The sequence below is a fragment of the Sitodiplosis mosellana genome, unplaced genomic scaffold (genome assembly GCF_009176505.1).
Source record: "Sitodiplosis mosellana isolate CC-2019 unplaced genomic scaffold, AAFC_SMos_1.0 Smas_scaffold_1, whole genome shotgun sequence".
NCBI lineage: Eukaryota > Metazoa > Arthropoda > Insecta > Diptera > Cecidomyiidae > Sitodiplosis > Sitodiplosis mosellana.
In genome coordinates, this window is record NW_022595244.1 from 2,081,991 (window position 1) to 2,098,860 (window position 16,870).

The 16,870-nt window shown below is 37.5% G+C and overlaps 1 protein-coding gene across 7 annotated transcripts in view; it reads left to right on the forward strand.

Annotated features, from left to right (window-relative positions):
• Window positions 1–16,376, forward strand: part of LOC129571188 (chitin synthase chs-2) — a 19,766-nt gene extending 3,390 nt beyond the window's left edge. The window contains exons 2-13 of one of the 7 annotated variants that reach the window (XM_055450971.1): window positions 5,048–5,236; window positions 8,204–8,450; window positions 8,567–8,852; window positions 8,965–9,425; window positions 9,566–10,051; window positions 10,251–10,518; window positions 10,610–12,525; window positions 12,815–12,991; window positions 14,628–14,831; window positions 14,988–15,210; window positions 15,295–15,440; window positions 15,510–16,376. In XM_055450971.1, coding sequence (XP_055306946.1) covers window positions 5,124–5,236; window positions 8,204–8,450; window positions 8,567–8,852; window positions 8,965–9,425; window positions 9,566–10,051; window positions 10,251–10,518; window positions 10,610–12,525; window positions 12,815–12,991; window positions 14,628–14,831; window positions 14,988–15,210; window positions 15,295–15,440; window positions 15,510–15,785 — 4,803 coding nt within the window. In that variant the 5' untranslated portion in view covers window positions 5,048–5,123 and the 3' untranslated portion in view covers window positions 15,786–16,376. Of the gene's footprint in view, window positions 1–4,856; window positions 5,237–8,203; window positions 8,451–8,566; window positions 8,853–8,964; window positions 9,426–9,565; window positions 10,052–10,250; window positions 10,519–10,609; window positions 12,526–12,814; window positions 12,992–13,351; window positions 13,529–14,627; window positions 14,832–14,987; window positions 15,211–15,294; window positions 15,441–15,509 lie in introns of those variants that run through there. The other 6 variants (XM_055450969.1, XM_055450991.1, XM_055450983.1 and 3 more) reach the window with 6 other exon arrangements.
• The last annotated feature ends 494 nt before the right edge of the window (window positions 16,377–16,870 follow it).

Below are 16,870 nucleotides of genomic sequence, written 5' to 3' on the forward strand. Positions count from 1 at the left end.
GCGAAAAACCTGCAATCGTCAGCCTTTTATTCTCAGCAGTTCAATTGATTTTGATTATGAAAGTTAGTTGGCAACTTTATTCGTATGTTCAAGTCAAATAAACTGAAAAATGAACTGAAAAAAAACTTTTCCACCTTGAAAAGGTGTGACGGTTAACGGAGGTGACGGATAATGGGAGGACGGATAATCGAGATTCTACTGTATTTATAATAGCGAATTGATATTGTGTCTATGCAGGTGAACTAAATGGCTAGGCAAAATGTCAGGGGGTCGCCATTTTGGTGACCAATCTGGCTTCTCGGCCACAACGCAATCAAAGATTCAAATCTATTGAGCAAAAAATTGAAAGATCAAACGGAAAATGTTCGCCACCTGAATCCATAGCGACTAGATACTTTGTTGCAGCTGCCCATTAATTTGATTTGACGCATATTCGAGAAATATCAAACGCCCAGCAATTTTTTTTCTCCTCTTCTTCTTCTGCATCATCATTTCCATATGATTTGTCTGTGACAGGCGGCCTTGGCTACACATCATCATGATCCTTGTTGTGCGGCGGAAGGTGACGCAAATTCCATTGGTGTGTGGCCAACACTGCACAATGTGTGTCCATTATTGGCTATTTTGCCTGGTTTCTAAATGGTTTTTTCTCTGTTTTTCGCCGCAAGCATCATCAATGTGTCTGGGCCCGCCATCCGATCGTAGTGTTGCGATAAAACGTTTCTATGTCGATGGAAAATATCACGAACTTGTTCAATGCGCTCAAACAAGTGAAAAAACTTTATACTAACGGTATTACCGGTGCTAATTGCTGTTTAACAGCAACAACGCGAGAAAAAAAAAAGCTCGAAATTGTTCCAGTGTGTCGCTTATGTGGATTTAAGGCGTAAAAAAACATATTCGCGACTTGATACCTAATCCACGGTGTGTGTTTATTTTCGTGTTCAGTGGTTTTTTTTCTCTCTCTTCACATGTTTGATAAAATCAGGGCGTCAATTTATGGCCGTTTCGAAAAAAAATGAACTGATCGCTAAATATTGTGGCTAAAAGAAGAATGACCGATCAATTGTCGAAATGAGCGGAAAACAATACCCAAAATCAATGTGTATTTTCTTACTAAGTTTTATTTATGTTGAAGGCCTTCCAATTCATTCTATTATTTTTTCTGTTGTTTCTGCACCTCGGATAATTTATAAGGTAGCGGTAATCCGTTGCACGCTCGCCAAACATCGAAAAAACATAGCAACAACAACATCAAGCAGAGCCATGTAGTGCATTCAAAACACGCTACTTTTTGGTTTCGTTCAAGCACTAACCATTAAATTTTTCTTTGTTTCTTTTGCGTTTCTTCTTTTTTCTGTTGCTGCACGTTCAAAGCCCACCAAACCGTCTTTATCGATAACTTTTCAAGTTGAAAATAGGATCACGGTTTTCGTGAAAAGTGTTTGAACTAGTTTAGTTTTTGTTGTTGCTGGTAGACCATTCTTCTTCGGTCTACAATTCAATTTACCATGTTAAGTATGGTGAATTCAATTTCGGCCCCTTCGAAAGAAAAAAAACAACCTAATCGGATTCGATTTGTACATGGCGAGCATTTGATGTTGATAATGACGTCTCTTGTTGTTGACATTTAAAAAAGGTGATGAGAAACAAAGAGAGAGAGAGAGAGAGAATAATAAAATGAAGAATAACGTAGATGCTACATGATTCACACAGATTGGCTGCAATAAAAATATGCTGACCTTCAGTATGAGTTATTATGATATTTATGATTTCACGTTTTTCGTTTCAATTTCATTTGTTGGATTATCATTTACAATAAAAAAAATTCACTTTTTGCAGCCACTTTTTTTGAAAATCCGTTTGCATCGCTTTTTCTTACAGCTTGAGTGTATTGCGAACAGAAAAAAAAGAGATCGCAAATGTGTGTAGTCTCTGGTATGACCCAAACGAATACGATCGTCGGCATATTTGCCTAATGAAATGGTAACGATTTTTGGGGCCGTGGCAAATTCAATTTAGAATGGTGCTCCAAAAAAATGAGCTCAACATATGATTTTTAATGTTGTTAAAAACTTCATGGTTTATGTATTATCATGTCTGGCCGTTTCTCAAATTTCACCCTATTCTTAACTAAGCAAAACAAAAATTCGTAATGTGTCTTGATATCTTGAACAAAACAAAACGAATCGAGGAAAAAAACAATTGGTGTACATCGCGTTCGAGCCAAAAGTCTATTTTTAATGTGGCGGTTTTCTTTCTTTTTCTTCCATCCCATTATTATTATATTATTGGCGACTGTGCCGTGTTTGCGCAAAAATGGTCTGTCTTTTTCCTGTTGAAACCAGTTCTGTGCACTCGATGCGCGCTCGTACTGTAATATAAATGCTTGCATGAGGCCCACAAAAATGCAACGCTTATATTTATTTATCTTTTATATTTAAAATGTTGCTTATTTTTATATTTTTGTGTTGGGCTTTGTGCGATTGGTATGCCGCATTTGCAAGCAAGACCAGAAAAAAATGCATTTGAGATCGCTTGCAAGAGATTCGAATGAGAGAATAAAAGAATTTGTCATTGTTGTTTTTGTTGCTGTTGTATGTGCGTCTCTTCTGAAGGAGTTCAGTAGATCTTGGGCTGCAACACGAAACTGAACACCAGCAGGCGAAAATAGTGCAATTATTCGGCTTCCATTGCGGGGCATGTTTTATATTGTGTATTCAATAAATTGGTTTTGGTCAGCCTGGGCTACGGTTTTGTTCTCGCTATCGCCCTGACATCACCATTTTCGGTTGAAAAAATGGCAACTTGATCCATTAAAGTGGAGCCAAAGAGCCACACAGCAGAGACAATTGTCTCATTGTCTGGCTGCGATTAAATATTTAATTAAAGATCAAAACCAGAAGCGATGGCGGCACTCATACGCTTAATCTGTCGTTTATTTGTCCAGTAGTAAATTTTGTTCCCGCAATGGAACAATGCCACTAAGGCAATTTGGAGCGATGTATTGCAATGTAAAAATTGAAAAATGATGCACTCACTTTTTTCCAATACAATAACATAAGAAGTGTATGCAGTTAACAAACCGATCGCCGACCGCAACAGCGAAGGGAATATTGGTTTTTGTTGTTAATGCGCGGTCCCGACTCAGCCTGCACATATTCATACCGAAAGAGAGTAATGGGAGGTGAAACAGAGACAGAGGCCGAGATATGTTGCAAGCAGTGTTTATATCAAAGCGTTGTAAATTGTTCGCCTGTCCAATTGAGCTCGCTATTTCGAGGCGTTTGGTGCACATTATAGGAAACGAAAAATCGAAACAATAATTTAAATTTATAAAAGCATGTACACACGAAAAAAAAATGCACGACAGAAAAAAAGCTGCACTACACACATAGCGCGTATATGCTTGTGTTTGTGTATCTGTATACTGGGCTACAAGACACTAAAACTACTGGGGGAGAGAGAGAACCGAACATAAAAATTCCAGCTTCAAGGCTGTCTCGATTTACATTCTTTATTTCACTCAACTGTTTTATTGCAACAACTAAAGCACTTTTTTTTAAACGGTTTATTTCTTCTATAATAACGCATACATAGTTTAATGCGATTGCTATTCCATTTAAAGCAATTTGTTTCTCCCCTGATACTGAAGTGTGTGGCGGCAACGAAGACGACGACGGCAGCGGCGTCGAATGGATTGCGATTTGAGTGGACAGAAAGTTGAATACCACCAATTTCATAGAATCGTTGGTCTTGTATAAATGTTAAAAAGCCATTTGTCTTTGTTAATCAAGCATCGCGATTTTGAATGTTACAAGACGATCGCAAAAGAAAAAAAATAGTGGGAAACAATGGTTAAAACTACCGATCATTGAACTGCCGCTGATGATGCTGCCAAAGAAGAAGAAAATAAACATTTTTTTTTCTTTGAAATATCGAGAGAATCCAATTAAATTTGCCGCGACGACAAATAAACCTTAAAAGCTTTGAAATCGTCATTCCTTCGTGTCATCGAGCAGACCTATGAACTCAGCACTTTTTCAAAACTATTTTAAGAGCATTCAAAGTAAGAAGCAGATAAAAACTCGCCGCACAAAACCCAAATGCTTGAGTACCAATCGTTTCACACATTGTCTTTGCCTCTATGTTCAATTCATGCTTGTGTCTTAATGTCAACGACTCTGTAGCGAGATATCGGTACGGTTCAGTCGTTTAAGGCGTTTGGATTAACATGGTAAAGTGGTAAAAAAAAACCGAATCAGATTGCGTCTCGTGTTTTGGATTGCCCGTATAGTAACAAATTGTGTGTGTGTGTGTGTGTGTCTTAGGTATTCAAGTCATCAGTCCCACATGCTATTGCCGAATGACCAACCGAAAACCAAAATTCAATTGCTATTTCGGACACATCTAATTTTATTATCTCGCAATAAAAAGGTTTTATGTGTTTTTTCGATTTTGAAGAAGATCGATGAGAATAGCGCTTAAGCAATACATGCAATGAGCGTACAACGTGAAATGGTAATTTTGTCACATAGAGAGAAAAAACCCACTTCAATCAAAGACAACAACAAGTACAGTTTGTGTGTTTGTGTTTGTAAATGCTTTGCGGTTTCCTGACCATAAATTGTGAGATCTATTTAGTGAAAATGCTTGTGAACATATTTCCATCAGGCTGCACGCATGCTCTCACATTTCGTAAACATTGCTATATTTACTACACATTTCATGAAATAAAACTAGTTAAACTTGTCATTTTGCCTTATATACCACAGTAGTGTAAAATAATGACAGCGAGTCGAGTGGTAACGAGAGAACAGAGAGAGAGAAAGAGAGAGTAAAAAAGTGGTTTTGGTTTGCAATAAATTGCTCCGACCATATGCGAACCTCATTAAATTGACAGGAAATGCGAATTTATTTGTAAATGACGTCGAGTGAAAATTGCAAACACGCATTTGAAACCAGAGTGATCATAATATATAGACAAACGGGTTCATTGGAAGATTGGGCGATTTTCTAATCGGATATTTTTCTCTTTTTCACACAGGTTTTTTTTTTTTTTTGGTTGAGCAAGTCAAGCGGACGAAACGTAGATTATTTGAGCGATTAACGAAGGAAAAACGATGTCTGCGTTGAGACATCGTTCGCTTGGTCCGCCACCACCACCCGGCGACAGTGACGATGAATTCTCAGATAATGAAAGCACACCACTCACCCAAGACATCTATGGCGGCAGGTAATTTGAAATCAACAACATTCTTCCTTTGAAATGCATAAATTTGAATATTTCTCCAGCAAAACCAACGATGGAAAAAACGATAGTTCGTTTTCCAATCGAGAAATGATCATATGACACGCTAATCAATCTCAACTCAGTGGTCAAATATACGACTTGGAGCTAAATTGGTTTTGAGTCATTTGCTATTTGTTTCAAACCGTGGTGGAAAGATTTATTCTGCTTCGCAAATGCTTAGAAAGTTAAATGAGGCTATTTGCGAATGGGTCTGTTTGAATGGAGGCATAGATCGTACGTTGTACTAGCAGCAGCAGCAATGTGCTCTCGTCGTCACAGCCAAGCATGTTTATGTTTTGATTTTCATACTCGGTTTCATCTCTAATCATGATGATCACGATCACCGTCAGTGCTTCGTTTACTATGCCTCGAATCAAGAGCTTGATATTTGGATCTTTTTCTCTTGGATCTACTTCGCATTTTTTCAACAGTTTCCATACTTTTCTCTTTTTCGCCCGTTCAATTCCATTCATTCAGCTATCGACCTAGCTCCAGTATACATACATGCTCGGTGCGCACACAGCACTCAACACATAATTTACCACAAGCGCACACGTTTTTCTTCTTCGACTTGTTGCGTTCGTGGTGTATGCGTGTATCTGTGTGAGTGCTTCATTGTTGTCTGTGGCTTGGTTAGTGAAAGTGATATTTTGTTGCTTTATATTTATGTTACTGGATGGAGTCACAGTTGTTCTTGTTGTTGTTGCTGCTGCTGCTGCTGCTGTTTTTCATTTTCCGTTGAGCTATTCGCGCAAAGCACTCAAACGAAACGAATAGCATAGAAATACTTACGGGCATCTGGCATAAATCTCACATACAACTCGCTTCGAATCATTGCTGCTGCTGCGGCTTTTATTTTTTATTTCTTTTTCTTCTTCTTCGTGTGTCTCTCTATCTCTCGGTCTTGTCTTTTCTATTTTTCAAAACTAGTTTAGCTAGCTGGCCATTTGCATTTGAAATGAATTTATTTTATTGGATTTTATGTCCCTCTTGTGTGTTGAATCTCTTGGGTTTCCAATCGAATCGCTTATTTATTCGCGTTAGATCTTGTCGTTTTCGTTGAGATGTCTATTTTTTCCATTCGTTTCGTTCACATTTTTTTTCATGCTCACCTATTTATTCTGCATTGGACTGACCAGTGACCACTCCGATCAAAATGGAACTGTTGTTGTTGTAATGTTTTCGATTTCAAGTCCGTTGTATGCAAATCAAGATTTAGCCATTTTTCTCTCTCTTGACTATAATTGTTCATTTCCGAGCTCAAGTCGAAATTTTTGTTTTATTTTAACACACAGATGACGATAAATCAGCGCACGAATTGTTTGTCAGTTGCCATAAATTTTCTAAATATTATTTCCACATTTAATCATACCTTTACCTTGACGTACTTTATTAAGCTCTCATTTTGGATACAATTTTTGATTTGCCTTTCGAATCAATTTTTTAAAATAATTATTATTTACCGTTCGAATGGTACTAATAATGCAAGTGGGTTCCGCAGCTGCGTGTGTAAGTCAAAGCCACACAAATGTCTTTTGTTACTTATACGATCGACACGATTGAGACTGGGCGAATATCAGCAGTATCAATTTGTCTGGTGCCAGTAATTTGTTAACTAATTTGATTAATGTTATTGCGCCACGTCAACACACAATATTGTTCCGTATTTGTCCGCGTACAAAATCAATGGTATCGCCATTTCAATTTACCGCAAACCGATGATTAGGGCGAATTGGCTGGCGTAAATCGCAATGCGCGATTTGTTTTTCTCCCTTCTGTCTGTTTTTTACGTAAGAATTCATCACGGTTCCACGAGATTGCTATTCGATTTGTTTCCGTTCCGAAATGAGGCCATATTGATTGACTGATTTGTACGCTTGAAATGTTTGCACCATCAAGATTCATTCTCTTTGATGATGGCCTGTTCATTAACGAGGTGCTGCTGCTACCGGTAACCGTTTAACATTAATTCTTCCGTTTGGAAAAAAATTCGCACACACAAACACAATTTTCTTGAGAATATAGATGAATGCGATCAATGAGCGGTGCTTCGGCTTTCTGATTTTTTTTTCATTCAACTGGATAGATGATGTACGTGAATCAATCAAAACTACGGCACTTTGCTTTCGCAATAATTACCAAACCAAATACTATTCCAAAGATAAGATCATTGTTGCAGGTTTATTCAATCTCTCTTCATTCGTCAATTTTCAGTACCACTAAGCGCTATCTCCGATTGTATCCAATGAAAAGCATGACGAAATCCGATTTATATACATCAAATCTGCCAACAAATCGAGCCATGTATTTTTTTTCTATGACTTTTATATGGGGTATCAATTTTAAGAGTGCAAAATATGTATTATTTTTTTTTGTTTCAACGCGATTATTATTCGCCTTTCAAACGCCATGAAGGTGGAGAATAAAGGCAACTATAATAGAGTGCAGAAAACAACGTAATATCGTGAACGAAATCGCTTTTGTTATTCACCATTATGGTTTTTGGCTGCCAACGAAAATCAGTCCAAAAATCTATCGATTGTATAATGGCTAACGCTATTCATTCATTTAATGTTCAGTGATGCATGTTTTCGAATTGGATTATCCAAAAATTGATTCCAAACTCAAGAGAATTTCTTCGTAAAGTGCAAATGACGATGTTATAACACACAGCCCAATTACATACTAATAGTACTTAAATATCGAATGATTTTGCTTGAGATAAGTGTAATCATCATCATCGAGCATTAAACTTGAGCGTTGAGGGTTTTAAGGTGAAAATTGGCAAATGCGTTGTATTGAACTTGAATAACCTGAATGAAAGAACAACGATGCTTTTTCTTCTCTTTCTTTTTCTCTTCGCTTCTTGATATTTTCTTTCTTTTCTTCACGTTTCTTTTTTGCTCTCAGCCAACGTACGGTTGGGGAACCTACAAAGGGATGGGATGTTTTCCGAGATCCGCCGCTCAAAATCGAGAGCGGTTCGATGGCAAATCAGGCGTGTCTTGATTTATCGGTGAAAATACTAAAATTATTCGCATATCTGTTCACATTCGTCATTGTGCTTGGCGGTGGTGTATTCTCAAAAGGCTGTGTATTGTTTATGACGGCGCAATTGCGTCGTGACCGAAAATTACCGTACTGCAACAAAGATTTGGTAAGTTTGAAAAGAAGAAGGAAAATCCGAAATAAGCTCTTGCTAAATAAACACTTGTGTGATTAAAGAACATCATCATCGTGAATAATTTTCGTGTTTATTTTTTTTTGCAACAGGGACGAGATAAGTCATTCGTTTCAGTTATACCAGAGGAGGAGCGTGTAGCCTGGATGTGGGCATTGTTCATTGCATTTTCAATTCCAGAGATTGGTGCATTCATTCGAGCTGTTCGTATTTGCTTCTTTAAATCATGGAAACGACCACAAAGGTCCCACTTTCTCTTCATATTTTTAATGGAAACACTTCATACGGTCGGCGTTGCCCTGCTCATGTTTGTTGTACTGCCCGAATTGGATTCGGTTAAAGCAGCTATGGTTACGAATTGCTTGTGCTGCATCCCAGGTAAAATGATATCGATATTAAAATAATTCGATGATTGAAATCGCTAAAATCGGTTTGAAGTACCAATTACGCAATCTTATCACACCCACCAAAATGATTTACTTTCTTCTAGGAATTCTCGGCTTACTCTCACGTTCGTCGAAAGAGGGCCGGCGAGCCATTAAAGTCATCATTGATTTGCTTGCCATTTCAGCACAAATCACCGGCTTCGTTGTGTGGCCGTTGTTGGAAAATCGGCCGATTTTATGGATGGTTCCGATTGCTGCGATAATGACATCATGTGCCTGGTGGGAAAATTATGTGTGCATTCATAGCCCAATTGGATTCGTTCGAGCGATGGGCCGAGCCAAAGAAGACCTACGTACCACGCGCTATTTCAATTGTATTTTCTTCTCGTTGTGGAAAATTGCAGTCTTCGCTTGCTCACTGTTTCTGATTTTGTGGATGCAAGGCGAATATCCAATGAATCTGTTCTATTTATTTGGTGACGCATTCGGACCACACAAAATTATTGTTGAAGAAGTGTCCGCCACATTGAGAGTTAGCCTACCTGATATCATCGCTAATTCACCGGTTTGTAAACTGTTGTCATTTGTTTATGTAAATTAAGTGTTTAGATTTGGTTTATAAACCATCTTTTTATAAATAATTATACCAATATTGCTTTTTGCGATTTTTTTTTAACAAATATATATTGTCTTTTCTTCCCATAGCTTGGAGACACCACTGAAATTAACGCCGAACACAATACTGTCATTTATGTTCTATTGTTCCAAATTGTCGCCGCATATTTGTGCTATATTTTCGGCAAATTCGCTTGTAAAATTCTAATTCAAGGTTTCAGTTATGCGTTCCCAGTCAATTTGACCATTCCAGTGTCCATTTCATTGATGATTGCCCTCTGCGGTATTCGAAATGGTGATCCGTGCTTTTTCAGCGGCACCATACCCGATTATTTGTTCTTCGAAAGTCCGCCAGTGTTCCGGTTGAGTGACTTTGCGAATCGCGAAATGGCATGGGCCTGGCTACTTTGGCTGTTATCACAAACATGGATCACACTTCACATATGGACACCGAAATGTGAACGTTTAGCAACAACGGAAAAACTGTTTGTCAGCCCAATGTACAGCGGTTTATTGATTGATCAGTCGATGGCATTGAATCGAAGACGTGATGACCAAGCCGATGTGAAAACTGAAGTGAGTCATGTTTTGAAAATACAATAAAAATCATTGTTTTAAATTATTTTCCATTGGTGACACCCAATTTCGTTTGAAAATTAAGGCACTAGCTCAAATTCAAATTAAATATTGAAAAAACAACAACATCAACTATTGTCTAAAAGGGTAAAAAAATTAAAACTAATTCAAATTAAAATTTCACCACAACATCAAACAGGAACTGGCCGAAATTGAAAAAGAAAAAGGTGACGAATATTACGAAACGATTTCCGTGCATACCGATGGCTCAACACCGCACAAGCCAAACATCAAGAACTCCGATCACATCACACGAATCTATGCCTGTGCTACAATGTGGCACGAAACAAAAGACGAAATGATGGAGTTCTTAAAGAGTATCATGCGTTTAGATGAAGATCAATGTGCGCGACGTGTGGCTCAGAAGTATTTGCGTGTCGTTGACCCCGATTACTATGAATTTGAAAGTAAGAACAAGCAATTTTAAAATGAATTCGACAATAACAAAATGTTTGTTTTTCTTCAACTCACTTTCGTTTTCTTTACTCTCTCGTGCAGCTCACATTTTCTTCGATGATGCTTTCGAAATTTCGGATCACAGTGATTCTGACATTCAAGTGAATCGATTCGTAAAATTGTTGATACAAACAATTGACGATGCCGCATCAGATGTACATCAAACAACGATTCGTGTGCGTCCGCCAAAGAAATACCCAGCACCATACGGCGGTCGATTGGTGTGGACCTTACCTGGAAAAACAAAAATGATTGCCCATTTGAAAGACAAAGATCGGATTCGTCACAGAAAACGTTGGTCACAAGTGATGTACATGTACTATTTGTTGGGTCATCGTTTGATGGAGCTGCCAATTTCTGTGGACCGTAAAGAAGTTGTTGCTGAAAATACTTACCTGTTGACATTGGACGGTGATATTGATTTCCAACCGAGTGCTGTCATGCTGTTGGTCGATTTGATGAAGAAAAATAAAAACTTGGGCGCTGCTTGTGGTCGTATCCATCCAATTGGTAGCGGACCGATGGTGTGGTATCAAAAATTCGAATATGCAATTGGTCATTGGCTTCAAAAAGCAACCGAACATATGATTGGATGCGTACTTTGTAGCCCGGGCTGTTTCTCACTTTTCCGTGGCAAAGGTTTGATGGATGATAATGTTATGAAGAAATACACAACACGTTCGGATGAGGCTCGACATTATGTGCAATACGATCAAGGAGAGGATCGTTGGCTGTGCACATTGTTGTTGCAACGAGGCTATCGTGTCGAATACTCAGCTGCATCGGACGCCTACACTCACTGCCCTGAAGGATTTAACGAATTCTACAATCAACGTCGTCGATGGGTGCCATCAACCATTGCCAACATCATGGATCTGCTCGTTGACTACAAACGCACCGTTAAAATCAATGACAATATCTCACTGCTTTATATTGCCTACCAAGTTATGTTGATGGGTGGCACAATCCTTGGCCCTGGTACGATCTTTCTGATGTTGGTGGGAGCTTTCGTGGCTGCTTTTAAAATCGATAACTGGACATCATTCCATTACAATATCATTCCGATTCTCTTATTTATGTTGATTTGTTTCACGTGTAAATCCAACGTTCAGCTGATTGTGGCGCAAATACTGTCTACGATATATGCACTGATAATGATGGCGGTGATAGTGGGTACGGCGTTGCAGTTGGGCGAGGATGGTATCGGCAGTCCCTCGGCGATATTCTTGATAGCAACGGCGGCGACGTTTTTCACGGCATCAATACTGCATCCGCAAGAGTTTTGGTGTGTATCGGCTGGTATCATTTATGTACTCTCAATCCCATCGATGTATTTGCTGTTGATTTTGTACTCAATCATCAACTTGAACGTCGTCTCATGGGGTACGCGTGAGGTGGTCGCAAAGAAAACCAAAAAAGAATTGGAACGCGAGAAAAAAGAAGCCGAAGAAGCGGCCAAACGTGCCAAACAAAAATCGTTGTTGAGTTTCTTGCAAGGCGGTGCCGGTGATAATGGCGATGAAGAAGGATCGATTGAATTATCATTGGCCGGACTATTTCGTTGTATGTTCTGCACGCATGGCAAAACCAGCGATGAAAAAGCTCAATTGACCCATATTGCCGATTCGTTGACAACAATCCAGAAGAAAATCGACACAATTGAGCATATTGTCGATCCACATGGCTTCCAACATCGCAAACGCACCGCTTCAGGCAGCTCACGTGACCACCACTTGGGCTCGGTGGCCGAAGAAACTGACGAAGACAGCGAACACTCCGATTCCGAAACATCGACGGTACAACGCGAAGAACGTGATTTCCTCACTAACCCATACTGGATTGAAGATGGCGATTTGAAGAAAGGTGAAGTCGATTTCTTATCGAGCTCCGAAACTCAATTCTGGAAAGACCTCATCGACAAATATCTTTATCCAATCGATCAAGACAAAGAGGAACAGGTATATTTTTGCTCTTCGAACTTTGTTAGTATTTTGATGCAAAATCGAATTTTGAGAGAGGGGGAAAGAGAGGGAAAAAAGAATTTACAAATTAAATCAATCTCAAAATGACATTTTACATCGCATCATTCATTCTAAGTATCGCGTGGCCAACGGGTAAGTATGCTGTAGTAGTCACGAAACGTGAAATGAAGTTGGTGTCAACTTCGGATCATGGTAAAAATCAGCATTTCAAATGCAACAAAAAAAAATCGAATTTCATTGACCCAAATATTGTCCCAAAACTCAGGCAAGGATAGCACTTCAATTGAAGGAGTTACGTAATTCGTCGGTGTTTGGATTTTTCATGATAAATGCACTGTTTGTATTGATTGTGTTTCTGCTGCAATTGAACAAGGATCATATTCACATAAAATGGCCATTGGGTGTCAAAACGAATATTACCTATGATGAAACTACACAAGAGGTAACGTACAGGGACACCACTTCATGCGGTCACAATTGCGTTTGTTTGACGGTGTGTTGTTTGGTGTCCCTTTTAAGTTCATTCATTAATTTTCTCTTTTTTGTTTTGTTTTCGTTTGTTTTTTCTTTTTTTTACGTTGGACCACAAATCGAAAAATTACACATTGAAAAACCCATACAAAACATACCAACACATTGACATACATTTACAAAAAAAACAAATCGCGTTCGTATACATCAATTCGGTTCGCGCGCATCCATCATCATTCAATCTTATCAACAAATTGCAAAAAAAAACAAATTACAAACGAAACAAAAACCGCACACGCAACGCTCGCATTCGATCGATTTCCGCCAATAGGAACGCGTTGCAAAGGATCTTATCGAACTACGCAACAAATCCGTATTCGCATTTTTCATGTTCAACGCATTATTCGTACTGATCGTATTCCTCATGCAATTGAATAAAGATAAAATTCACATAAATTGGCCCTTTGGGATCCACACAAATATCACATATAACGAAGAAACGGGCGAGGTTGGATAAATATATTTATTTTTTCCTTTTTTTTTCTTTTACACAATATTTTCCATTCAAAGATACCAACTGTGATATTCTAACTATTTAACTTCAATATATGTTTTTTTTTTTTTTAAATGGCTGACAGCATATAAATCGATCCTAGTTTCAAACGAGCTCTATCACCTATTTTTTGTGTATCTCACTGTTGCACAATTTCCTTACATGTGTCTCTTACTCGCAAAATCAAAAAATTTCCGTTCACACTTATACATAATATGGTACAACCTCTAATTTTGGATTTGAAAATGGAAATATGTCGATCACTCTGATTTAATACCGTGCACGTTTTCTTTATTGAAAATTTTCTAATGTTGTTTAATTTGGAAAAAGATATGCATAATCTTCACTTCTTTAACTTTCTCTACAATACAATTTCTTACACTTTAAAAAACAACACCGTTTTAAATTACCACTTTGACGATGAACTTGACCTTTTGAGCAACTATTGGTTTTTTAATCTCCAACACACCTATCCTTTTTTTTAAATACATTGATTATTTTGTTTTTCATTGCATCAGATATGATTCGATAGTAAAAAAAAACAATTGTTTCCAAATTTTCGTTCGGCAATCCATTTTTCTGTTTAGTGCAAAAAAGAAATCGATGGCAAAAATTTGTAGTTTTACCAAAATTCACATCTAATTCGATCATTTTGTTTGCATGTTATTCTTTTTTTACTGTACGAATTCCACATTCTGTTGTACCATTGGTACAATGTACCAATTCACTAAGTCCGCACATGAGATATTTTTTTTTCGAATTCCACTTTTGATTTCCCATTCAATGGAAGAAAAAACAAGTTTAAAAAACAGTATCAAAATTCCAAATTCAAATCAATTCAATGATGTGACTAATTTTTGTGTTAAAAATTCATAATTTCCTTGCAAATGGAGCATTCCTTTTTTTGTAAATAACTCAAATTATCAAATTACAAAAACCAAATGTGTGTACTTTTCTTTACTAGTTACTGTTAATCATTAGATTTTAATTGACCAAAAAAACTAACCCATAGTCACTAGAAACACGTATTAAAGTTGATTGGAATTCCCTTTAGGTTCATATATCGAAAGAATATTTGCAATTGGAACCCATTGGTTTGGTGTTTGTATTTTTCTTCGCATTGATTTTGGTCATTCAATTCACGGGTATGTTGTTCCATCGTTTTGGAACGTTGTCACACATTTTGGCCGCCACTGAATTGAACTTTTGTTGCAACAAGAAGGCTGAAGAGCTTAGTCAAGATGCACTGATTGATAAGGTATGTTGGGCTATATACAATAATTTTTATTTCATCAGTGTGAAACGTAGTTCGAGCTTTTTTCACCAACAAGAAGGATTTCATCACAGACCAAAAAGCTCCGTAACATGTTCTGTCATCAATAAGTTAGAATAATAAATTCCTTCGATTTTGCAGCACGCGGTGGAAATTGTGAAAAATCTCCAACGTTTGCATGGCATTGACGGTGATTATGACAATGATTCGGGCAGTGGACCGGATCGAGTAGCTCGTCGCCGAACCATTCAAAACTTGGATAAGGCAGCAAAACCACGACGACAAATCGGCACCTTGGATGTTGCTTTTAAAAAGCGTTTCTTACAGTTAACCGCTGATAATGAAAACAATCCAAGTAAAAACCGTGAGAAAACTTCAATTATCATTACCATTCTACTTGGTTTGAGTTGGATATAAAAGCACCATTCGTTTTGTTTCTTCTCTTAAGGTACGCCAATATTAACGAGACGTATGACAATGCGACGTGAAACGATCCGAGCGCTGGAAGTACGTAAAAATTCAGTAATGGCTGAACGTCGCAAATCTCAAATGCAAACCCTTGGTGCAAACAACGAATATGGAATTGTAACCAATGTGAGCATTCATTGACATTTGACGTCCTTAACAAAAATGGCATTTTAATCATTTCCTTTTCTCGTTTAGCAAATGAATAACAGTCAACATCATGGACAGCCGATGCGGACACATCGATCATCCAACGCTGTCCCGATGAATATCAAAGATGTCTTCGATGTGAATGGCATGAATGGGCCAAATTCACAAATCTATGGCACAAGCGGAAACGCTGGCCAAATTAATCAAGCCTACGAACCGGTCGTCGATGACGACGATCGAAACTCATTGCGCCTAGCGCCGCGAAATCATCAGGGCAGGAGTGGCGGAGGAGGAGGTGGAAATGGCAATAATTCGAAATTATAGAATTTGTACAACGAATTTGTTTTTTGAATGAATTATTCGGCATCTAGACAAAATATTTTCAAATTGTATGTAATTTTTGTTAGCGTAGTTAGTAAAAAAAAACAAACTGAGTCAATTATTTTTGAATGCCCTTTTTTGATGCATCGATTTTGTTTTTGTTTACTTTTGTGTTATTCTGTTGTGTCAAATTCAGAATTCTGCAGAAAAAAGAAACAAAACATTGACATTTTTCGGGAAGGGTTTTTTTTTAGTCTACTGCCATCGACCGTGTTCAATTTATCCTCTTGAAAATCATTTAGACTTTGATACGCGCTATATGCACAAATTTCTCTTGAACACAAAAAACCATTTCAACTAATTTATTTATATCTGATCGTGGCAGTTTTATAATGAAATGCGTGTAAAATATTATGGAACGATAATTTATGTATAAAAGAAAAGAAACAAAATGAAATGCAACGATTGTAACTTAGATTTATCAACAACACCTTTAAATACTCGATGAAAAGAAATGACCCCATTTTTATAAACTGCAACACTTTATAAAATAATTTAAAATATATTTTATACCTGTTTTTCTTTTAAGCAAAATGAATTGGTGTTTTATTTGAGAAATGAGTGGATTTTACTTCGATTTTGAGTCCAACAGTGAACACTTTATAATATATAAAGTTAATATCATTTCATTCATTTAAAGTAATGTCCAACGTTTTGTACAAGCCTAGTTTTGCATATTGGTTTTGTATGTAGGTTTTCCGCTTCAGTTCTATTACAACTGATTTCAGCGCCATCCAACAAGACAATTTTTAAGCACATAAGCTTATATAAAGTTTGATATTGCCATCGGAACATTTGTTCAGCTTAAATGCTTTCCTTCTTATTACACTTGGTGGGAGGAGATTTTCAGATCTTCAGTAAGTAGCTTTCTTATCCAACATTATTGATCCACAATCGAAATTATCGTTCAATCCTCTTTTAAATACTCCTCGTTGAAAGCCATATAGCTTACGGACCATAGTTCGTTGTCCATCAAATATTCATATGTATATTCATCCACATGATCCCCAGTTCAGAACATTTCCATT